Source organism: Salarias fasciatus, chromosome 10 (genome assembly GCF_902148845.1).
Source record: "Salarias fasciatus chromosome 10, fSalaFa1.1, whole genome shotgun sequence".
Classification (NCBI taxonomy): domain Eukaryota; kingdom Metazoa; phylum Chordata; class Actinopteri; order Blenniiformes; family Blenniidae; genus Salarias; species Salarias fasciatus.
The window spans coordinates 19,703,740-19,723,514 of NC_043754.1; the positions used below are offsets into that span (position 1 = coordinate 19,703,740).

General features: G+C 42.7%; 1 protein-coding gene across 2 annotated transcripts; it reads right to left on the reverse strand.

Moving 5' to 3' along the window:
• Positions 1–5,872: 5,872 nt before the first annotated feature.
• LOC115395524 (tubulin-specific chaperone cofactor E-like protein) lies at positions 5,873–18,542 on the reverse strand. Of its 2 annotated transcripts, none has more exons than XM_030101097.1 (9): positions 18,487–18,542; positions 17,295–17,361; positions 15,070–15,218; positions 14,369–14,508; positions 13,338–13,519; positions 11,061–11,317; positions 10,851–10,977; positions 10,444–10,566; positions 5,873–8,486 (listed from the first exon to the last, which is right to left on the reverse strand). In XM_030101097.1, exons 3-9 carry the CDS (start codon positions 15,206–15,208, stop codon positions 8,141–8,143), a joined length of 1,314 nt encoding a protein of 437 aa, XP_029956957.1. In that variant the 5' UTR covers positions 15,209–15,218; positions 17,295–17,361; positions 18,487–18,542; the 3' UTR covers positions 5,873–8,140. The 2 variants fall into 2 exon arrangements, with proteins under 2 accessions (XP_029956957.1, XP_029956958.1); XM_030101098.1 differs by having other exon boundaries at positions 17,295–17,364; positions 18,487–18,536.
• Between the last annotated feature and the right edge of the window lie 1,233 nt (positions 18,543–19,775).

Genomic DNA, 19,775 nt, shown 5'->3' on the forward strand with positions numbered 1-19,775 from the left:
TGGATGGATGTGTTCATTGGTTCCTTTTGAATGCTCCTCACTAAGAGGTGGGACTTCGCCAATGAGCAAGTTTTAGATTTTCACCTGCATTTGTTGCAACATCACAAGCTAAGTGGCTTGTTCGCTAGTTTAAGACTGTCACCACATGGAGACAGGTTTTGGCGGATTGGTTTTTATTTCAAATGTCTTCATGAGGTCAGTGTTTTAGAATTGGCTCCCATAAATAATTCTGATTCTGATTCTGATTATGGATAAACCTGGAAAGTTGCTGAAATGCTGACGATGACTCAACATTTTCCTTAACCTGTATGTACGAACAACCCCTGCCAACCACCAACAGCATGGTGCACCACAAGGCTGTGTTTTGTAAATTGGATGAAATAAGGAGCAACACACACCACAAACGTCCAGAGCCTGTGTTTTGAGTTTCATGTCTCGAGTCCTTGATGTCTTTTTCTCTGTTCCTTGTGTATAGTTGTTGCAGTGTGACAGAGTTACATGCCACTGCAGGCCTGGTGAAAATACTAGTTTTCAGCATTTTCTGTATTTTTTTTTTTTTTTTTTGAATGGAAAAATATATTTTTGGATGCATTTTTGTGTGATCAGAAGCTCTGTGTGGACAGGGTCTACATCTGTAGCCTTCACACGAACAGTGTAATCCACTAATTCCATGCTCATATCATAGTTTGATTGTCAAAATGTTAAATATTAAAGTAATATAATTTAAGTCTGGCTGAGAAAATGAATTTTGAATTATTTAAATATGCTCGCCAAAATGTTACTGTCCTGAAGACATGGAAACATTTAGGGCTTGTACCTGTATCTGTCATGCAATATCTAATCTCAGTCGGATTACTCTCTCAAATCTCTGTCATCCATCTAATGTGTCACTCCAGCCTGATGTTAAATTGTGTTCAGATGTGCCAAACCTAGTGGGCACTGCTGACAGACGTCTGCTGGACTGTCATCAGCCTCTCATCACACTTCGTCAGCACAGAGATTACAGCAATTGCTCTTTTGAGTCTTGCAGCTCACATCTCATCTGACAAGCATTATCTTCTTTTAGTGGTGTTTAAGGTGCCGATTAAGATAAAGCCCGGACAAGACTCTGAGAAATGCTTATCTTGGACGTTTTGGTAAAAAGAGACCACCCTCATCAAAAAGGAACTGTGACACGATAATTCAGTCAATGAGACAAGTCAAGATAGAGAAATGCTGTTATAAATTGATAAAAGATATAAAGAAGCATAAATATCCCAGCTGATAAGTTGAAAGATTGGATCACTGGTTGTCATTATTCTGAATTTTCCATTTCATAAAGTTATTGTGAATCAAACATTAAAATCACTGAAGGTGAAGGTCACTGATTGCACAACATTGGTCTTCAGGAAATAAACTTGCAATGAATTAGAAATAGTAGAAGAAGCAACTGTCCACTCACCTGCTTTCAGAAGATGGACATTGAGCACCTCACTAGTCTAACCTGGCGATCTCCACACAGCAGTGTCCCATCCAGCACAGGACCATCCACAGAGAGATGGCGGTGATGCAGAGGGAGGCAGAGGAGGTTATGAAGGGTATCTGTAGCACCTGGATGTCCCGGTAAGAAGGACACTACTTCCTCCACCACAGGAACTCCAGCAGAAGTTAAATCAATCCGGGTGTCTGTGTTTTGCTTCAAAATGATGAAGTCCCTCCAGGAATGAAGTGGGGGAATTTCACTGTGGACAAGCTGCACAAGTGAGCTTTGCCTGAAGAAGCAGGTGCAAACATTACCTGGGATAGTGTTCGACTTAATCTGAGATCAGTGTTTGGGGAAGGGGGTAGGTGGGGAGGAGAGGTGGGGGAGTTGAGAGGAGGGACAGCATAGGAATCTGAGGACGTGAGAGAGAGAGGGAGAGAGATAGAGGGGAGCAACGTGCGAGAAGGAGAGAATGGAGGTCAGAGATCAGGAAATAACAGAGGGAAGATGAACAAACAAGACTGGATAAATGCTTAAAATGTGAAAATGAAAGAGATGTTTTCATACACAGAAAGCCTCTGATAAAGGATGAATGCAAGGCTTTTAGGGAAAATCTGCTATTTCGATGAGATGTAAGCCAAATGATGATGACAATTTAGCTTTTATCTTGACAAATGACTTTCAAATCGAACCATTTTAAATAAAAAAGGTAATGCCGTTTTTCCATGATCAACTGAACAGAGATTCAGTCTTTCCAATCAAGTGTAAAACCCGGTTGGTGCCAAGCCGCTAAGTCTGAACCAGGCCTCGGTTGCGGTATTCCCTCCTGGGCAGAGTTCACTCAGTACAGTCGAAGCTCAACACAAACTCACAGAAGTAGTACAGTCTCACTCTGGGGTATTTATGAACAAAAACCAGAAGTACACACAGGGTCCGAACCCTTGCTTTTCAATCGGTGTGGGAGGTAAAGTTACAGAATTAACATGAGTCACTTTGGATTCTCTGTATACCTCTTTTTTTTAATTAGGAACAGCCTCATTTACAAGGTTACACAAGACACTTCATTTCCATAGATGCTGGAGAGATAACGAAGGGAAATCTCAGGTGGATCCACGCTGATAGGGTCTGGGAAGGAAAGGGCAGTCAGTTGGGTCTTTGTTGCCGGTGGACAGTGGAAGTAATTGGAGAGGCAGGGAGCAAGATGTGTGAAAGGCTCCAGGACTGAGGGCAGGGCCCGGGCTCCCATTAAGCCGCACCGAGACTCTCCACGGGGCCTTCTTTTATACCTCCCACGTCTTGTTGTGTAAATGCTCACATACTCTTAACTAAGCTGTGAAAGAGAATGTCGTACAAAGAGAGAAAGAAACAAAAAACAATAAAGAAAAGTCGACAGTTACAGGTGTCTTAATGTGCCGGGGGGGGGGGGGGGGGGGGGGGGGTGACTTCCCGGTCAAAGGTTTGTGTTTTAGGAAATGCTGAGCTGGGAGAAGCGGGAAAGAGGGGCGGATTGACCGTTTCTTCAGCGATGATTCATTCAGACAAAAAAACACGATAAGACCTTGACTTTACCTCTATGAATACATGGGTGGCCATCTTAACGGTTTGCTTTACAGCTATTTAAATATCTGGAAATTTTACCCAGATTACATCTTAAGACTTTCTCTTTTTAGCTGAAGTTTAATGACATAAAAAAGGACACGATCATTGATTATGAACCAAAATCTTATGTTTCATTTATTTTATCTTAAAGATAGACGTTGCATGAAATGTTCTACATACTTTTTTCCAACATTTCATAAATTCTGTAGTCCTGCTGTCCCACAAAATGTCTTGCGAGTGTGAATGGGATTGGATTCAATGTGCTGCGAAACCAGACAGGATAAAGTCACACAGAAGATGGATGGATGAGATTTTTAGATGCATAGAGAAAAAGGTTTTGAAGTTTGATCATATATATTTAATCAATTGCGGTGTCTTTCTAAAAATTAAAACTGTTAAAATCCAGATTTGAATTGCATCACAGGCATTTGTTAATCCAACCAACCAATCAACATCGATCATAAGCAGTTAAATTCTTTGTTCAGCCAACTTTCCGAATACGAATCACACCAAGAATGACTGCCACCTGACGTAAATTTTATCAAACTTCTGGAAGCAGCAGGAGGGTATTGTGTGGGAAAAGGGTCAGAGTATCCAGCATCACAAGTTCAAGAAAATCCATCAAGCCTGACCTTCACAAAAAGAGGTCCTAGACTGGATTCCCACTGAGCTCTGCTTGGCGGTCACCTAATCCCTGGAGCAGGCCACTCTAATTCAACCCCTTATGCCCAGAAGTTGGCTCTTCCCTGCCCTGCTCTCCTTCCTTTCCATTCACAATGGTGGACCTCCTTCCAGTAACCCAAACCTTCTTACCCCAGTGACTCCTTCACCTTAGCGCACAATAGACCTCGTTCAACCCCCCTTGCCCTTAGTCCCACTTCATAACGCAGTGGCGCAGATCAGGAGTGAATTGGAGTACCAACTGCACGGCCAGAGGAACAATGGAATCACAGCCTTCGTCCAGCTTTGGTCTGACCTTTGCATCAGCGAATATCAACAAGGTCCGTGATATCAGCCAAATCACATTCATCTGTGCTGTATGGAAGACGAGCAGGTTAACATCTTGTCAGCAACTCAGCAATGTTGAATTAAAGGAATACTCCGAAGATTTTGGACTCAAGCCCTATCCCTATCATTTACAAAGTGAGATAAGCTCATAAATACCTTTTTTGTGTCTGTGCGTCCAGTGGCTGGCTCCCAGCTGTTAGCATCGTAGTTAGCTTAGCTCAACTGCAGGAGCTGAAGAGGAGACAGAGCCAGACTGACGAAAGTGGACAAAATACTCTTTCCAGTGGTCCAGGGGACGGCGTATTAGCACGTGAAGTAAATCCGAATGGATATAAAACATTTTAAAAGACGTGTTTTCTTTTCAATCCGTTAAAATAACGTTTTGATCCACACAGATCTGCACATGCGCAGTGCTCTGCGGAAGGATATACCGGAGCACAGCAGTAGAAGCCATAGACTCAGCCGCTGTGCGCCGGTATATCCTTCCGCGGAGCGCTATGCTTGTGCAGATCTGTGTGTATCAAAATGTTATTTTAACGGATTGAAAAGAAAACACATCTTTTAAAATGTTTTATATCCATTCGGATTTACTTCACGTGCTAATACGCCGTCCCCTGGACCACTGGAAGGAGTATTTTGTCCACTTTCGTCAGTCCGGCTCTGTCTCCTCTTCACCTCCAGCAGTTGAGCTAAGCTAACTACGATGCTAACAGCTGGGAGCCAGCCACTGGACGCACAGACACAAAAAAGGTATTTATGAGCTTATCTCACTTCATAAATGATAGGGATAGGGCGTGGGTCCAAAATCTTCGGAGTATTCCTTTAAGTTTCTTCAGCAGAGGGTGTGGGCTGACATGCCTACATTTATGTGCAATGAATAAAGGTGTGACTTTAGTGTTTTCAAGAGAATAACTGAGCCTTTTTGAGTCTCAGAAACCATCAAAAACATGAGGAGAAAACTGGCCTGATATTTAAGCTAAAATCCCAACTTCCATCCTATTGGTGGTGCCAAACGACCAAACATGGAAACAGGCAATAATACTGTAGGAACTCAGAATGTGTGGAAACAAGTAAACACTTGATCATGATTGATGATTGTTGCTGCATCACAGCTATGTCTATGGCATTTGAAGCATTTGTGTCTGTATTTATACTGAGGTTCTTGACAAAGAAAAACAGTGTCCTAAGTCCTCTTTCGCTGCCATTTATTAAGAAGAGGGTCCTCGCGTTGAGGGGTGGGTGGCATAGATATTCCACACAGGAGCCATGCTGCTGGAATAGAAGGCGGGAGGGAAATAGAGGGAATGCCCCAGAAACACAACACCGCCTGACACGTATGGAATGGACTCTTCGCAGCTCGGTCGAATCGCCGCTGCCAGAAAGAGACAGGATCTGCAGAATTCCTTCTCCTCCACGGCCCAGTACTCGGCCAGCCCAACAGAGGCGTGCATGCTTATCAGGTGTATGTCCTGCCTGCCTGTAACACAAGACGTGTGCCCACCTCATACCTTTCTCTTTCCGGGATGTTGAAATGTAGTGTTAATAAATGCCAATAATAACTTAAATGTAAGTATTCATCTAGATAGAAAGTTAAAACTTTTACAGCTTCAGATAAATTATATTTGATGGAAAACTGGCTAAATTTAACAACAGAAAAAAAAAGTACCTTGTTGCACATTGGTAAAAACCACTAAAATGTACCACTAAAAATCAAAATGTAGTAATTCTCTAAGCATGCAGATCAGTAACTTGTTTGTTGTTCTTATCAGCAGGACCATGGATGACGCAGCAGCCATCTGAAATATGTATAACTTTATTTCTTTAGGAGGTGAAAGCACCATTATACAGTACAGGTGAAGCAAAAGCATTGTGGTGTCAAGAGAGGAAAGAAAAGGTGTCAAGATACACATGAGGAAGCAGAGCGCAAACATGATATAAATTATACACCATTTTCTAAACAGCACAAGGCAAACTGCACTTTTCCGATAAAACACTTTTCTTTTTAAAAATCTGTCGATAAACTCTGCATTTTGGTATCACTGAAGGAAAGGCGGACCGAAGCACAGTTAACATCTCACAAACTCAAAATCACAAATGCCCCAAAAACATTGTTTCCCTGAAACACCATATCTCTCCCACACACTCACCCCGAAATTATGAATCGAACATGAAGAAATACCAGATCATGCAGCGACCCACGATAAACGCTTATCCCATCATCACCTCCGCTCCGTGAAAGAAATCACCCAAATAAAACATCTAATGCAAACCCAGTCAATAAAACACCAGTGAAGTCCAGTTATCTGCTACCCAAAGGATCCAGATGGCACAATGAGGAAACACACGTTCACATGCTTTGGATAACAAAACCCTTATTTAAAGAAGGTGGGGGATAAGTCAAAGTGTCCTCACACGTGCTGGAAACAATGTCAGTTTTAAAAAGTGTGAGCCACTATAAACAGTCCAGAAGCTCGACGCGGCAGCCGGGTGAGACGAGGATGAACGTGTGGGGGGGGGGGGCGAGAGCTTGTTGGGTGAACCCGCTCTAACCTAAACGCAGCGGAAGTTTCCGTGACACAGCAGCTGGTGTGTGGTTACCATACAGATCGGGCCCCCAACGTTTCTCAGCTGCCTCGTAGAGGGAAGGAGGAGGGGTGGGGGGGGGGGGCTGGTCCATTCATGGGCCGGACAGCCAGAAGACCTGCCGTAACCCGAGCGTCAACACTTCTTTCACTTCCATCTCAGACCCGAACTCGCCCCGCCGCCGGGCTCGTCTTTCGGCCCGGGGCGTCTTGACTGAGCGGTAGCGGCGAGCTCCACGTCAAAGCCGCCACGGGGCAGCTCGTGGGGGTTATTTCAGGTTATTTCAACTCCAGTCACGAGAAAGAGACCGAGACTTCACGCTAGAGATAGAAATTTGTAATCAGCAAAATCTGCTTAAATAAGAAGGTATAAAAATAAAGCCTCTTTGAGTCGTTCGTGGTTAATAGGATGTGAATAAAACTATTTTTCCACATTAAGGATAAACCTAATTTATAAACTCTTGGCAACGCCGATCCCTTCAAGTTAAAGGCAGAGGTCCTCAAAGTGTGACAGGATGAGCCCTCCTCTGTCAGTGTTGACAATTTATTGATGTTTTTCACTTTATCAGGTATAAAAACAACTTTTGTCGGGATTCATGAGTAAATCTGTCAGGTTTCTCTGCTGGCTTTGCAGTCAGAATTATTGTAAATATGAATCATACAAATAAAAATGTGTTTTTTAACAAACTAGCTAATGCCGATGGTTCCTGTTGCTGTGCCCCGGCAGCAGCTCTGCGGCGCCCTCAGTCAGGGCCTGCCCCACACTTTGAGAACCACGGGTTAAAGATAAGTGTTTGAATAAATTCCTGATCACTTCTTTAATATTAAGGTTAATTGATTGTGATTAAATTTTTTCTTAATTGTCGAATAAGTAACTGTGATGTTTCTTTTTGACCTGCAACAGGAAAACACAGAGGAGCTGCGGACGTTTTGACGAGCCGAAAGACATGATTAGAACTAGAATTAGAATTTGAGCACAGCAGACGTTGTTCATCAACTTTTTCAATTTTCATCTCAGCTTATTTCCTTTTTGTCCTCATTTTTTTGTCCTTTTTCGGGGCATCATAACCACAGTTTCATCCGAGGATTGATGCAGCAGCATCACCCTCAAGCAAAGGGCGGTTTTCATCAAGTACCAATTATAACAAAGTAGTTTTGTCATTTCTATGTGCAATCAAACCAAAAAAGGGGCAATTGGAAACTATTTCTGGCTTTTCTGAAGAATCTATCATTAAGTAGGTGTAAACTGCAGTCTGCTCTCAAGCAGCTCGAAGCACAAGAATGTGCAATTTCCACTTAATGTTGAATATAAGCACGGAGCGCCTATGTGCAAAAACACAAATGCATAATTCTGATCAATACGTTGGGCAGCACTTTTTTGTTATACATTCAAAATTGTAAAACCTTTTTCGTGGTCAAGTCAAAGTTTAGAATCCAGTACGTTCGCTGTAATATCGAAAAAAAAAAAAAAAAAAAGAAAAAAACCCCCTCAAGTATCTGAGGAGCTGCAGCGGCTCTTCACTTTCTGCACCACCAGGATCTCGTCTCCGTCCCGCATGCTGTAGGAGTGCAGCGCCCGGGAGCCGCACTTCAGCTCCTCGGGGCCCAGCGTGAAGCCTATTTCCCGGGCGGTGTAGAAGAGCCGGACGCTGTTGGCGGGCAGCTGCAGCAGTGTCCTGATCTGCTTCTTGAGGTCGCCCACCGTCTGCTCCAGGCGGAGGCTGAGGGCCTCCTCCCGCTCGCCGAAGCGAACGCTGAGCGTGGCGCAGCGCGGGCTCAGGTCCACCTCCGCCAGCGGCTCCAGGCGGCCGTACTTGGACACGAGGACGTGGTACCTGGAAGAGAGAAACACTCGAGTTTTTGGCTCTTTTTGCTTTGTGTTGTATTTACTCAGTTTTTATCTGGATGCTTCTTTTTAACTACAGTACTGAGGCTGCAAGAGAGCTTTGAGAAAACTTGAGCCGAAGACTTATTTGAGGAATTCAAGCATCATATGTCAAGATTTCTGCTGTTTCTACTTGTTCTGCTTTACCGTCCAATTAAAAGTGGAGCTATAAAGAGGTGGGTGGAAACCTGCCTTGCGGTGTGTTGGGGGAGTCAGAGAAACACCGAGTCCTCTGCCTCCTCCTTGCCGTGAGAAAGCTCCGGGCCGTCTCCGGGGAACGCGCGCTCGCGATAAGGACCCAGGAACGATTAAATAAAATCCAGGAGAAAAGGCCTGTGCTTTGAAAGCTACTGTAACAGCTGGGCCAATCAAAGCAATTCCACTTCCCTCCCCTCAACTCCCCCGACAAAACCAATCCCCTGGCCTGGCTTTCTCTGGCCAGAAACTCTCCGTCCACCCTGGGAATTCTTCCTCTAAGGCCATGGTGCACAAAGTGCCTTTCTAACGGAGGCCATTTAGCAAAGAGGCTTCATTTAAGGTGGTAAGCACAGTATAAAAGGACAAACAAAGCTCCAGGTGATAACAAGTCAGCATTTTGATTGTCTCATTGGCATTCTTTGATAATGGGCAGCAAATAACAGTCAAAGCCATCTGAACCCAGTTCAGATCTGATTCGGCCCTCCTGTTGAAAAATGACCAGCTTAAAAAGGTTCATTACAGACATCCCCCTCATTTTACTCCAACTCCGGTTCTCAGTATCCGGGTCTAGCCCCCTTTAAGACCCTTCCTACTCCTACTGGTCAGACAGAGTCAGATTTCGGCTTTAACCCTGCCGTCTCTCACTCTCTCCTCACAATAATCCTTCCACATTTCTTTCTTTGTATTTCTTTTCCCAAGTCTGCCTGACTCCATATCTGGATCTGCCGGTTCGTGTCGGTCGCAATCGGTCCGATTTATGGTTTTGAGACGGAGTTTATGGTTACTCAAAGCCAGGCTGTGTCAGATGTGTTCACCTGAGAGGCTGTGACCCACCCTGCAGCGCTCTGATCTCTCGGGGTAGCAGGGCCACAAGCCCCATCCGAAAGGAAAGGGGATAGCGGTGTGTTCGCCGCTTCCCGAGCGTGTCCGACACCCATACAACACCCACACGCAGTCACGCACTGAGGAAATGGCGTCCATCCAAGAGGGAGCACGCAACAAACACAAGGAAGAATGAAGAAAATCACTGCAGAAAGAAAAACTGTGTTTTTGAAATAAAATAAGGCTTTTTTTGTTCTGTGAAGAACCAATAAGGAACTTCAGACAGCTCAAAAATACCAAATTACAAAACAGATAATTCACAGACAGGAATGCTGTGACGGCTCCATCAGAAATCTCTATTCAGTTAAGGTTTGAGGTTGACAGAGAAGGTGTATACATGAAAAAAAAAAAAATCAACCTGCTACCTGGTGTATCAGTTTTCCAATCAGAGAATTCCCACCACAAAGGACTCATTGAACAGCCAGAGACTGGTGCCATTGTCCCCCAAAGGTTAGTTTCTCCCAGTCAGCGACTACACCTTCCTTCAGAAAGCCCTCCCAAACATTCGGCCCGGGTTAAGTGGAATGCCGTCAGCAGAGAGCGACAGCAGTTATTTCACTGCTGTTGGTCTCCGGGTCGGCTAAAGCCATAGATACATGTCTGCATCCACGTTCACATTCACACAGTTGAAGCGATCGCCATTTCTGTTGTCTTCTTTGCTCCTTTTTTCGAGGCGCACTGGAGAAGCACTGCACAACACTGCCCCCACAGGTCATCAGTGGTATCAGTAACTTGGGCTGCATCAACATCAAATAGTCATCCTCCATCACCACTGGGTGAAAATATGAAGCGTGCTTGTGTGTGTGCATTGCAAAAGCGGACCGTACCTCTCAGGAAGCTCCCGTTCAGGACACTTCTGGTCCTGGTAGTACCTGATGAAGAACCTCTCGGCGTCCTCTCTTTCCCCCTCAGACACTGCGCTCCCATTCAGCACTGTTACAGAGGGCAGCCTGCAGGGAGACACAGCGATAACGCAGTGGAAATAAAGTGTCTGCGTTGTTTTGTCAGGTACTGGGATGCAAAACATTTGTCCCCATAAAGGATACAGAAATCCTTTATTCTCTTACATTAGCCTAAAGGGATATTCCAGATTGTTCCAGAAATTCTGTTTTTTTTTTCCTGATTTGAACTCAAACCATGATAAGAGTTTAGAGTTATCTATATTTGAAATTTCTGTTTGCTCATCCAGTCCTGAACTTAAACACGCCTCACACCAATAAAGCTTCAGACTCACTGTGCTAAAAGTAGACTCCGCTTCTCCTGAGAGCTGTAAGGCTGCAGCAGTGGGATCCCTTGTGCTTTGACTTCTTCCAGCTTCGGAAAGAAATTCAGTTTTTCAATATCTTCCCACTGACGAAGTCCTGGATTAAAACGAATAAACAAATCAAAGTTAATATTCATCCTGTGCAGTACAAACAATGTGCTCCCCCACTGATCTCAAGACCTGAGTTGTTGAAGTTGATGCTGCGCAGGTTGGGGAAGAGGCGCTCCAGCGCCTCCTTGGTGTCCCGCACAGAGTCCACGCTGTTGTTGGCCAGCACCAGCGTGCTCAGCCGCGGGTAGAGCCGCCCGAACTTCCTCACTTCCGTCCAGTCCTGCAGCTGGTTGCCGGTGATCTGCAGCAGGCGCAGCGACGGGCACGAGGCCTGGGACTCGGACACGGTGTTGTAGCCATTCAAGCACAGGAAGAGCTCCTCCAGTCTGAGACACGGGGTGCAGACGGCCGGTCAGACGGCACGGAAAAAAAACGGGATGAATGTAGCTGCAGGTTGTTCTCCTATGAGCTACTATCCAACATTTTCAAGGTTTCTTCCTGGATTCCTATTTTAGTTAACATTCAGTTAAAAAAAAAAAAAAGCATAACTTTTATGCAAGATCTAATTAATGGTACTGAGAAAGCTGAATAAATAAAGATTTGTTGAAGTAAAGTAGTCTCGGCTGTTTCTCAGATTTTTTTTCGTAGTGAAAAACTCAACTTTATTGAGATCCAGCATTTTTTTAGCTTTTAAAAACAGCAAAAAGAGGCATAAAAAAAAGGCTAAAAGTAATATTGAAGGTTTTTTTTTTTTTTTTTATTGCAAATGTTAAAAGGATTACTACTGCAACATCACATCATCAGTCGGGTAAAACTAACCTGTCTCAAGACGGTCTAAACCCAGCTCACATTCCCTTGGTGAATTCTGCTTCACAATAATAGGAAGAGCCGACATCGAAGGATCAAAAAGCGACGTTGCAATGAACGCTTGGCCGCCACAAGCCAGTTATCCCTGTGGTAACTTTTCTGCTTAAAAAGTCTTCCACTGGTTCAAAATGCTGCAGCAAGAGTTCTGACAAGAACCAGGAGGAGAGATCATATCACCCCAATATTAGCTTCTCTTCACTGGCTTCCTGTCAAATCTAGAACAGAATTTAAAATCCTTCTCTTAACTTATAAAGATCTGAACAGCCAGGCTCAATCATATCTTAAAGAGCTATTATTCCCATATTGCCCCAGGAGAATGCTTCGTTCTCAGAGTGCTGGTCTGCTGGAGGTTCCTAGGTTCTCTAAAAGTAGAACATGAGGCAGAGCTTTCAGCTATCAGGCTGCTGTCATGTGGAACCAGCTCCCATTCTCTGTGAGGGAGGCTGACACAGGATCTTATTTAGGTTAGGCTTAAGATTATTTAGCAAAGCTTACAGTTAGGGCTGGTTCAGACCTTCCTGGACCTTTTTGTTAGGGGTGTTGCTGTAGGCTGGAAGCTAGCTAACTAGCTAGCTCGCTCTCTCTGGGATTGACAGTTCACTCCACTATGGGATTTATGGGAATTGAATTGAATTAAAAAGTGATACTGTGTACAGTATATAGTTTTAAAAACCTTTGTCTCAGTAAAAAGGCATAAGAATATAAAAGCAAGAACACAGACATTTCACTCTGTGTCATTTAGTTTGTTATTAATCTTTTTTTTAATATTATTTTCTGATACTAAGGCTTTAAAGCGATACTTCAACATTTTGGCAAATTGGCCCATTTACCGCAATTCCTTAGTCATTTTGAACAGCATACTTACCTTTTTTGTGAGGGCGAGCTATTGTTTATCCAGAGGTGAGTCGGGGAAGGTTTTCGGGACGGACACAATGGAAGTGGATGGTATTTTTGTTCCCCCTCGTCAAACTCATCAAATACAAAATCCAACAACCCCAAAACACTTTGGTGGACACGTTATAATCCGCACATTCACTACGCTGTGGAACACCAACAAATAATATTGTAGCGTTACGACACTGAAGCAAATGCTGGGAACTACTTTTTCTTTTGAAATCACTACACCCAGACGCCATGTTTAGTAAATAGTTCCGTCTTAGCAATCTTTGCATAAACAACTCAGTCTCGTAATTTTGCGTTTATATTTCACGGCGTAGTGAATGTGCGGATTATAACGTGTCCACCAAAGTGTTTTAGGGTTGTTGGATTGTGTATTTGATGAGTTTGACGAGGGGAACCAAAAATACCATCCACTTCCATTGTGTCCGTCCCGAAAACCTTCCCCGACTCACCTCTGGATAAACAATAGCTCGCCCTCACAAAAAAAGTAAGTATGCTGTTCGAAATGACTAAGGAATTGCGCTAAATGGGCCAATTTGCCAAAATGTTGAAGTATCCCTTTAAGTTTTCTGGTTCAGGATGAAGAATTCAAAGCATTATTTGTTTCCCTGCGTCAAACACAAATGCGTGCCGACTCACTCTGGCGTGTTCCGTGTGAGCGTGTGCACGGTGTCCCAGCTGACTTGCGTGTTGATGAGGACGAGGCGCCGCACTCTGGAAAAAACCTCGGCCATGCTGGGCTGCAGCTGCATGCTGCTCAGCGGGTTCATGCTCAGGTTGAGGAAGTCCAGCTGGGGGACGTTGGAAACGATGGTGCAGATCTGGAAATCAGTTAGCAACAATTATTAAATGACATTACTGTAATAAAACTTTCAGCAACATTCAACATTCACATTTTTTAAGTTTATGCCCACATACAGTAGATTTATTGTTGTTTGCATCTGCAAATACAGGTTTGTTATACTTACATATACTATCATAGACTGTGTTTATGAAGAGATAATCCCAGTGAAATTCTAAACTCGAAAGCAACACAGTCCTGCCAAAAAATGTACAAGAAAAGAAACCTAGAACATTTTTGCTCTTGATAGTCTAGCTCGTTTATTTCAGTTTGCAATCACGCAGAACTATCGATTTCATTTGCAATGCTGTACACCACCTCTCCATCCAGAGTGACAATCAACTGAATAAATGGGCCAACAACTCATAGAGAAGGTGATTACGCTTCGGACCCGTCGATGCGTTAAGACACATGAAAGATGAGAGTAATTCAAAAGGCATAATGAGACATAACAGGTACCTCATTAACGTGATGTTTTTTCACAGAAACTTAAGCAGCAAAGTGTCAGAAAGTTGCCTGCAAGGCTCAACAGCAGCGACGTAGTGTCTGTGCGTGGCCTGATGTGACAGTACTGCCTTTAAAAATGTCCTCCCATCTATTTTTATCTATTTTCTACAAAAATATCTGCACTACACGTGTACTTCTGGTTCCTCTGGTTATCAGTAACACTTGTGCTTTTTCCTCTTATCTCAATATAACGAGTCCAGACATCTGTTTTGAAAATTTACTCACGTCACTGTTCTGTATTCACGCCTTTTTGCTCAATATTAGACTGGAAGGCAGCAGGGTAAATGTCATGGCTTCTCTTCATGACGTCACGGACACCCACCTCGCCCCAGTCATTCAGCTGATTGAAGGACAGGTCCAGCTCCACCACGTGCGCACAGAAAGCGGCGATGTCCGACCGGTCGCCGGCTTTGCTGATCCCGCAATCATTCAGAACCAGCGTGCTCGGCAAGAAGAGGCGATCTGCAAAACGCAACAGCCAACGTCAGCGCCGCGATATCAGACACATCACTGTAAGCTAGCAGACGGAAACATGTTGGATGTAACACAGAGATATTTTCTATAAAAAGACTGAGATTAAAAAGATTAAACATGCACATACAACGCCAATTTCTAACAACTTGGTTGTGTTAAATGTAAATTAATAACAGAAGTGTCTCTTCTGGATGGTTGTGAAACGTTCCTCCAGTTGCTAACTAACTGGAGGATTTGGTTTAGCTTTTAAATAAGAAAGCATGATCAGTTTAAATGTATTAATTTAATAAGAGCTTCAAGAGAAAGAAATCAGACTTAACTTTGTTTTGGAAAATTAAAAAATAAAGTGGTACCATGACGCTTATCTCTGAGGTACGCCCTCAGCTACGCTAACAGAAATCAAGCTTAGAACTTCCGTTTTTGCTTGGAAGATAGCTTTAAAAAAAGAAGTTGATCAGACTCTGTTTCATGAGCAGTATGAGAGCTGCCTGGCTTGATCACAAAAGTTGTGGTGAAGATGTTGAAGCACCTCCGTCCAGCTCTCCTCACCTTTGACAGGGGACCCGGGAGGACTGGGGAGAAGCACCACGCCGATGCCTTGGCCGTAGGGGAAATTCTCCGGGTTGTACTTCTCACTGATGACTTGGACGAAGGTGCGGGCCTCCTCTTCGTCAGAGGACAGCTCCATGATTTAATCCCTGAGCGAGTATCCGAGGGAGAAACACAAACAGCTACAGTTTAGATACATAAACTGCTGAATCATCACTACAATGACTTCAGTGTTCACTGGCAATTTCAAACGGTGTCTTTCCGCTTGTAACAAAGTTAATCACTCACTTACGTCTTACGTCTGCTAGTCAACTTGAGCCCAATCTCTCTGAATTTCCTTCCACTATGTATTTCTATGACATTTTCCTAACGTTGCTCCACGGCACTTTCACATATTAAATGACATTCACCTCGCTGGCGTCAGTAGGTCTTTTACAAGGTTCAAAGGTCACGCCAAACACGCCCTGCCGCTCAGAATAAACAGCAGCTCCTCTCAGTGCAGTGTTGCTGCAGAAGTGAATGTTGATTTATAGATTATATAGATTATAGATATGATGATCAGTTCATTTGTGACAAGGAAAATAAGGCTAATATCATCTTGAGTGCCATGTTTTTCTTTGTTGTGACAGAATACACCTGATATCTATATTTTTGCAACTCAAACAATAACTACTGAAAATGACTGCAATCTTAACATAAACTCAATTTTAATGAAATCCTCTGGTGCAAAATACTGAAAAAAAAAAACTTCTCCTACAGTTGTTGCATAATGCATGATTTTACAAACTCACCCTAACAACATGACTTTGAGACGAATACTAGTTCCTAAACTTGGGTCTCAGTGTAGTTTTGTGTCCACTACTCTTAAAAAATGAGTTAAAAAGTCAATGGCTTTGTTGAAATTTTCACAATTTCCTTGGTGTTTTGACTTGCAGGACTGAAACCTCTTGCAGGACAGCTTTGCCCGACGGGCCTTAAGTTTAACACCCCTGCTATTAAGAAATATATATGTGCCAAACAGTAAGTTTTGTTTTACTGTCTGGAAGGTGAAATCTAAATAAATATGGACAAATGGAAAAAGCCTCACAGCTATTGAATGCTATGAAACTTCTCACATTACACTTTCCTGGTAAATCTGACGGACACAGCTTCATTAATTGTCTTGCTGTATCTGTTAACAGGCAAATTTCATCTGTGTTTTTGACACGTCTTGGCTAAAAAGGTCTAAAAATACTCGGCGAAGATCACAGAATAACCCACAAGATGGAAACATGAGACAGAGAGTAGCACTGAGGAACAGAACAGGTGCACGGCTGCGACTCTGCCCTCCACCTGTTCTCACTTACATCGATTTTCTTTTATTACCTTCACTTCTTTTACGAAAGATGGTTCTTTCTGTCAGCGAACACAAACATGCAGTTTCTCACATGTGTGATACTACTTTATATCAGAGGGCTTTGGGAATTTATATTCTTTTATGTCAGAAGGCAGTTGTCAAAAAGCAACTAATGGCAGATTAGTTAAAGAGTTGAAATATTAACAAAATAACACAATTTAATGATAAATAGCTGGTTGTAGTGGTAAATAAAGAAAGACTGTATTCCATTGTGGGGATTAATCTTGCACATTGTAATAAAGAATCTTTATGTGGCCGGTAGGAGTCAATCAGGAGTATCACGTGTTCCATTTGGCACATTTTTGAGCATTTGGGGGTCAACAGATCTACAGTAGTGGTAATCAGATAGAATTTATCAGTTTTCATAATTGTGATGTTTTATGTGTCCACATTGTGAAAAAAGAGGCACCAACGGTGATGAATTCAGATTTCTCTTCTGTATTTATAAACCTGATGTTAAATATAAAGTTTTATCCCAAATTAACACAATTTTAAAAAGCAGCTCACAGCAGAAATCCAATTATTTCATTGCTCTACTTTAATTCAGGTTTATGAACTTATAAAGATAAATCAAAGGCTTTTAGATAGTTTGACAATAACCTCAATTCACAAGAGAACATATAACCTGATCATTGTCTCCATCCAGATGTCCTGTCACTCCTCCGTCCTGATCAGCCCTATCGCTTTCGGATAAAAAGGACTCTGATCATCTTAAATTCGGCCCACCTGAGGAGGTGCGATTGCCAATTGACTGAGCGCTTCGTCCGGACTCCGTCTGATGTTTCTGTCATAGATAGTTTCTCATTTCACAGATGCTGCTGATTCTTACCTCTGATGTTGCAGAGACCAAAGGGAAGAGTGTCCTCAGTGATACACCAGATCACACACCTCCATCCCTGCTAGGGCAAAAAAAAAAAAAAAATGTTGATGTGAACTTTGATGGAGAAAACCTTGCATCTTTTTAAAAAAGAGAAAGAAAGACCATAAAAAAAATGTATTTCTGGGGATGCAAAAAAAGATTATCCTGGAATACCCTTGATATATTAAATCCTCCTGGTACAAAGGACAAACACCCCAGACAAAGACATCAAAAGCAGTGAAACTTGCACTATATGGCTGACAGCTGTGCTCCTGTCAGGGAAACAATATGGAGTGGGAGGAAGGGACAAGCAAAGCCCAGTGGACAATCACCGTTCTTTAGAAAAAGGTGTAAACATGTGCCAGAATAACTATTCTTTGCTTTATTGAGGAAAAATACACCACTCAGAAGGGGGGGGGGGGGGAAAACCCAGGAAAAATCCGAATGTCACTTATTCCAATGAATAAGCATTAACAAAAAACAAGCAAAACCATCTTCTATAAAGTCGCGTTTTGTGATTAGAAATGACTTTTTTCTTTGTGTTGACTGATCAGCTCAACTTTAAGACTGCTCGCTCACGCCCCTAGCGGTGGACTTGAGGTGAACTGCAGCAATAACAAACTGTCTGGAAGAGCTGATTTTCCAAAATTAACACATAGAATCACTTGTTGGGTACTGCCGGATGAAATGGAAGGGTATATTCAATCCGGAACCGTCAAAAGTTAAACTGTACGGAGAACAGATTATAGATCGTCAGTAAAACAACGTCAAACGAGTGGGTTTTATGAACGGAGTACGGTGTTCGAGACAGCGATAACAAATGCTGTCTGGGGGGCTGCTTTCGGTCGAGGCCTGCACGCAACGCTTCGACAGGAGGAAACTGAGAAAAGTACTCAGTAAATTCAACATCTTAGCAGTGCCAGGGGGCGTATTCGAACATCTACGGAGCACACAAGCTATTGTTGTGACTGTCACTGGAAAAAACCGTGTGAGGAAAAGCCAGCAGTAAGAACTGACTTTACCCTCGTATCGTTAAAAAACGGTAAAAAATAAAAATATTTCGGCGGCTGATTGAACTGAGACACGATTTGGAGCTCCACGGCTGAGTGTTAATGTGGTATTGTTTCACGGATGTGGTGTGTTTCGAGACTTGAGCACTTACCGTCCCCGGAGCACCTCAGCGATGTTTGTTTTTGTTGTTCTACGGGTAGCTGACAGGTTAAGACACGCCCCCTTTCCGGAAGTGACGTAGTTTAAATGTATGATCCAAACACAGCTTTTTTAAAATGATCATATTTATTGAACACTTAAGGATTAAGACAGATAAATAAACTGACACGGCTGCACGATTAAAAAAAAATCTAAAATATTGCTTTGTTTTTTTTTTTATATCTACAGCTCATGTAGTATGAACCATTGACTGTAGAAAGAACACTGTTCTGATCTCAGAAAATGAAAAAATTTTTTCACTATGTTTAACAAAATTATTTCAATTTCATTTTATCCAGTTGAGCCTCAAATATCTCATTATTTTTTGTCCATTGACAGGCGATAAGGTGGTTTTGGTGAAAGACCCCAAACAGATCTGGAATCCCGGATGATCTGGTACCTACACCTGCTGAACAGATGTACATCTGAGTGGCACAAGGAGGGTTATTAAAATGAACACTTCTCAAGACACCTCTCAAATATAAAGAGTATTTGCCAAGACCGAGAAAAACTTTCATTGGAAGTTCTGTCTCCATTACATCAAACCCAGAGTTTCTCCCAACTATGCCCTCATTTGCAGGAGATATCAGATATCTCAAGTCGGGATAAAGTTCAGTTAGGTGTTTGACCTGTTTTATATAATCTGTCAAATTGTTATTTAATCAGCTCCATGCATATTAAATGAATTAGTGGGTCTTTTTTGGATTCACCAAATAAAATCCATAAAGCTTTGTGAAAAGCTAATTCTAACGCTTGAAGGTTTTCCTTGTTTTGAAGCCTTGATGAAATCTTTTAGTCCGATATCAAACCACCAGATGGCAGTGGTGCGCGTGTTATGGCTTTAAATCAATTTAGTGTAGGTTTGGAGGCCAGGCTTAAATTGATCAGTTGTGTGCAGCCAACAGGATCAAATTAGCCACCACGATCAGTACCAGACACCTCCACCACAAGCTGCAGGAAGCAGAGCTTAGATCCAGTCCAGCAACTTGAAAAGATCCATATGAGTAAAATCCTCACATCATGTGCTTGGAGCATAGACAGTGCATGCATACATTCAGCAGAAAACATCTGTTTTAACTGATGTTTGGACTGTGCACTGTGGTGGAGTTAGAGTCGCTCTTGTTGTTCCAGATCAGAACATTATTAATAGTTGAATTGACACTAATGAATCCTATTGCTGATGATCATAATGGCTGTCTTGATATTTGTACTGTACTTTAAGATATGTATATAGGCCTACTG